This window comes from Accipiter gentilis, chromosome 9 (genome assembly GCF_929443795.1).
Source record: "Accipiter gentilis chromosome 9, bAccGen1.1, whole genome shotgun sequence".
NCBI classification, from domain to species: Eukaryota; Metazoa; Chordata; class Aves; order Accipitriformes; family Accipitridae; genus Astur; species Astur gentilis.
This window is the reverse complement of record NC_064888.1, coordinates 12794903-12798215: the sequence shown is the minus strand read 5'-3', so window position 1 is coordinate 12798215 and position 3313 is coordinate 12794903. Positions and strand designations below refer to the sequence as shown.

At 63.7% G+C, this 3313-nt stretch overlaps 1 protein-coding gene across 1 annotated transcript; it reads left to right on the top strand.

The window, feature by feature from the left end:
- Nucleotides 1–540: 540 nt before the first annotated feature.
- SLC18A3 (solute carrier family 18 member A3) lies at nucleotides 541–2372 on the top strand. The gene has a single exon (XM_049809707.1). The coding sequence runs from the start codon at nucleotides 593–595 to the stop codon at nucleotides 2186–2188; it is 1596 nt and encodes a 531-aa protein (XP_049665664.1). The 5' UTR covers nucleotides 541–592; the 3' UTR covers nucleotides 2189–2372.
- Nucleotides 2373–3313: the final 941 nt, after the last annotated feature.

Sequence of the window (3313 nt, the reverse complement as noted above, 5' to 3'; positions counted from 1 at the left end):
CGGCCCGCTGCCCCTGCCAGGCCCGGAGGGAAACGACGGACCGAGGGCTCCGGGAGGCTGCCGGGGGCCGCGGGCGGCCGCGCCGTCGGGGCGGTGAGAGCTGCCGGCGGGCCCCCGCCTCGGGGGGTGGCGCCGTCTCCCCGCCGCCCCCCGCAGGCACATCCCCGGGGCGGGCAGGGACCGGCGGCGCCACCCCCCCCCCACACCCCCCCTCCGCCCCGCAGCCCCCTTCCCGCGGCCGGGCAGGGCTGCCGCCCCCGGCGCGGTACGGCGGGGCGGGGCGGGGCGGGGCGCGGAGGGCGGGCGGCGGGGCCGGGCCGGCGGGGGGTGGTGGTGGGGGGGGGGGGAGTGCGGGGCCGGCGCGGTGGCGGGGGCGGGTGGGGTTTCCGTGCGCGGCGCTTATTAGTGTGGTGATGGAGGGCCGGCCCCTCGGAGCCGCCTCGCAGCGGCGGCGCGGGCTGGCGGCGGCCGCCGGGAGGTGAGCGGCGGCGGCGGCGGCGGCGGCTCGGGCGGCGGCGGCGGAGGCGGCGGGGCCGCCCCTGCCGTGCCCCATGCGGGCGGCGGCGGGGCGGCGGCGGCGGCGCTGAGGGCCATGTCGGAGGCGGGGGGCGCGGGCCGGGCGCGGGCCGCCGTGGCGCGGCTCTCGGAGGCGGTGGGCGAGCGGCGGCGGCGGCTGGGCACCGCCATGGGGGAGGCGCGGCGGCAGCGGCGGCTGCTGCTGGTGGTGGTGTGCGTGGCGCTGCTGCTGGACAACATGCTCTACATGGTCATCGTGCCCATCATCCCCGACTACATCGCGGCCATGCGCGGCGGGGGGGACGCCGCCGGCCCGTTCGCGCCCGCGGGGGGCAACGAGAGCGGCGGCGGCGGCGGCGGCAACCGGAGCCTCCTGCGGCCGCCGTACCCGCCGGCCGCGGGGGGCAACGAGGACGTGCAGATCGGGGTGCTGTTCGCCTCCAAGGCCATGCTGCAGCTGCTGGTGAACCCGCTCAGCGGCACCCTCATCGACCGCGTGGGCTACGAGGCGCCGCTGCTGGCCGGGCTGGCCGTCATGTTCCTCTCCACCGCCACCTTCGCCTTCGCGGAGAACTACGCGACGCTGTTCGCGGCGCGCAGCCTGCAGGGGCTGGGCTCGGCCTTCGCCGACACCGCCGGCATCGCCCTCATCGCCGACCGCTACGCCGAGGAGCCGGCGCGGAGCCGCGCCCTGGGCACGGCGCTGGCCTGCATCTCCTTCGGCAGCCTGGCCGCCCCCCCCTTCGGCGGCGTCCTCTACGAGTTCGCCGGCAAGCGGGTGCCCTTCCTGGTGCTGGCCTGCGTCTGCCTGCTCGACGGGCTGCTGCTGCTGGCCCTGGCGCCGCCCTGCGCCGCCGGGGCGCGGGCCAACATGCCCGTCGGCACCCCCATCCACCGCCTCATGGTCGACCCCTACATCGCCGTGGTGGCGGGGGCCCTGGCCACCTGCAACATCCCCCTGGCCTTCCTGGAGCCCACCATCGCCAACTGGATGAAGGAGTCCATGGGGGCCAGCGAGTGGGAGGTGGGCCTCACCTGGCTGCCCGCCTTCTTCCCCCACGTGCTGGGCGTCTACGTCACTGTCCGGCTGGCTGCCGCGTACCCCCACCTCCAGTGGTTTTACGGGGCCCTGGGCATGGCCATCATCGGCGCCAGCTCCTGCCTGGTGCCAGCCTGCAGGAATTTTGGGCAGGTCATCGTTCCCCTCTGCGGCATCTGCTTCGGCATCGCCCTGGTGGACACGGCCCTGCTGCCCACCCTGGCCTTCCTGGTGGACGTGCGCCACGTCTCCGTCTACGGCAGCGTCTACGCCATCGCAGACATCTCCTACTCTGTGGCGTACGCCCTGGGGCCCATCGTGGCCGGCCAGATTGTGCACACTATGGGCTTTGCGCAGCTCAACCTGGGCATGGGGCTCGCCAACGTGCTTTACGCCCCTGTCCTCCTCTTCCTCAAAAACGTCTGCCAAATGAAACCCTCTCACTCGGAGAGGAACATCCTCCTTGAAGAAGGACCTAAGGGACTCTACGACACCATCAAAATGGAGGAGCGCAAAGGCGTGGGCAAAACCCTCCGGCCAGCGGGCGAGATGGAGGAGAACGGCATGGACTCTTGCCGCAGAGACCTGACAGGGGTGTCCGAGGAGGACTCGTCAGACTACGAGTACAGTTAGGTTCCCCCACGCGGCCCAGCCCCGGGAGCGAGGAGGAGCATGTGGGAGAGAGGGAAAGGCGGGGATGAAAGCGTTACTGCATTATGTTTCTGTACCGACGTGCAATATATACAGTTTAACCTTTGTCATGATGTAATGGCTTTCTTCTTCTAGACTTATTTTTAATTGGTATTTCCTTCAGCATTCTGGCTAGGGGGAGGGGGTGGGGAGCGGGGGGACAATCCTGCAGAAAGTTATCCGAATAATCATTGGCATAAATCTGGGGGGGATCCTTCCAAAAAAACCACCACCAACAAAACGGAAAACCCAACAGCCTCGTAGCTGGGGTATAACTGTGCAAAGTTTTCTCAAGCTGAAACTGTGTGTGACATACTGTATATCTCTGTAAAAAAATACAAGAAAAGCAAAAAAGTCTGTGTAAAATTTTGAATGGCATATTCAGGGACTTAGTAAATCTTGTGTACATATACTTAGATTTTCAGTTGGTTTCATATATTTAAGAAGAGCAACAACTATCGCAACATCTTATTCTTCCTTGGGAATAAACTGAAGTATTGTACTTTTTCTGTTGTGCTGCTCTCTGGTAAGTGCAATATGCTGTATTACGTTGAACTCCAAACTACAAGAATAATACGATCTGAATAAATGGAATTGAAGGGGATCGATTGTCTTTGTTTCATTGTTGAGGGCTGCTTGAGGGAGGGAGCTGGTTGTGCTCCGTGTAACCCCTACGGTAACAATTCCTCATAACACAAACGTCACGGGTTACCAAAATCGCCCAGGAGAAAACCCTGGTAAAAATTGTTCTCATTCATTCCTCAAAACATACGTTAACGGGTCCAAGCGATCAACGTCGCATTGCAAACATGCTATCGATTGCCTAAAAGCAGCTCCTAGTATTCTCACGCAAATTTAATTCTCATAATCATGAATTTCAATTTTCGAATATTCGAATAGAATTACATTACCGGCAGTTAGAGACACAACACTGGAAAACGCCTTTCTTGGTGCTGAAAGCTGCCCCCGTTGCAACGTGCCCGGCTCGGTGTGGCCGACAGGGATTAAACAGAACAAAAGATAGGTGAAGTGCTTCATTCAAACCTTTGCACAAAGTGCGAAACTTCA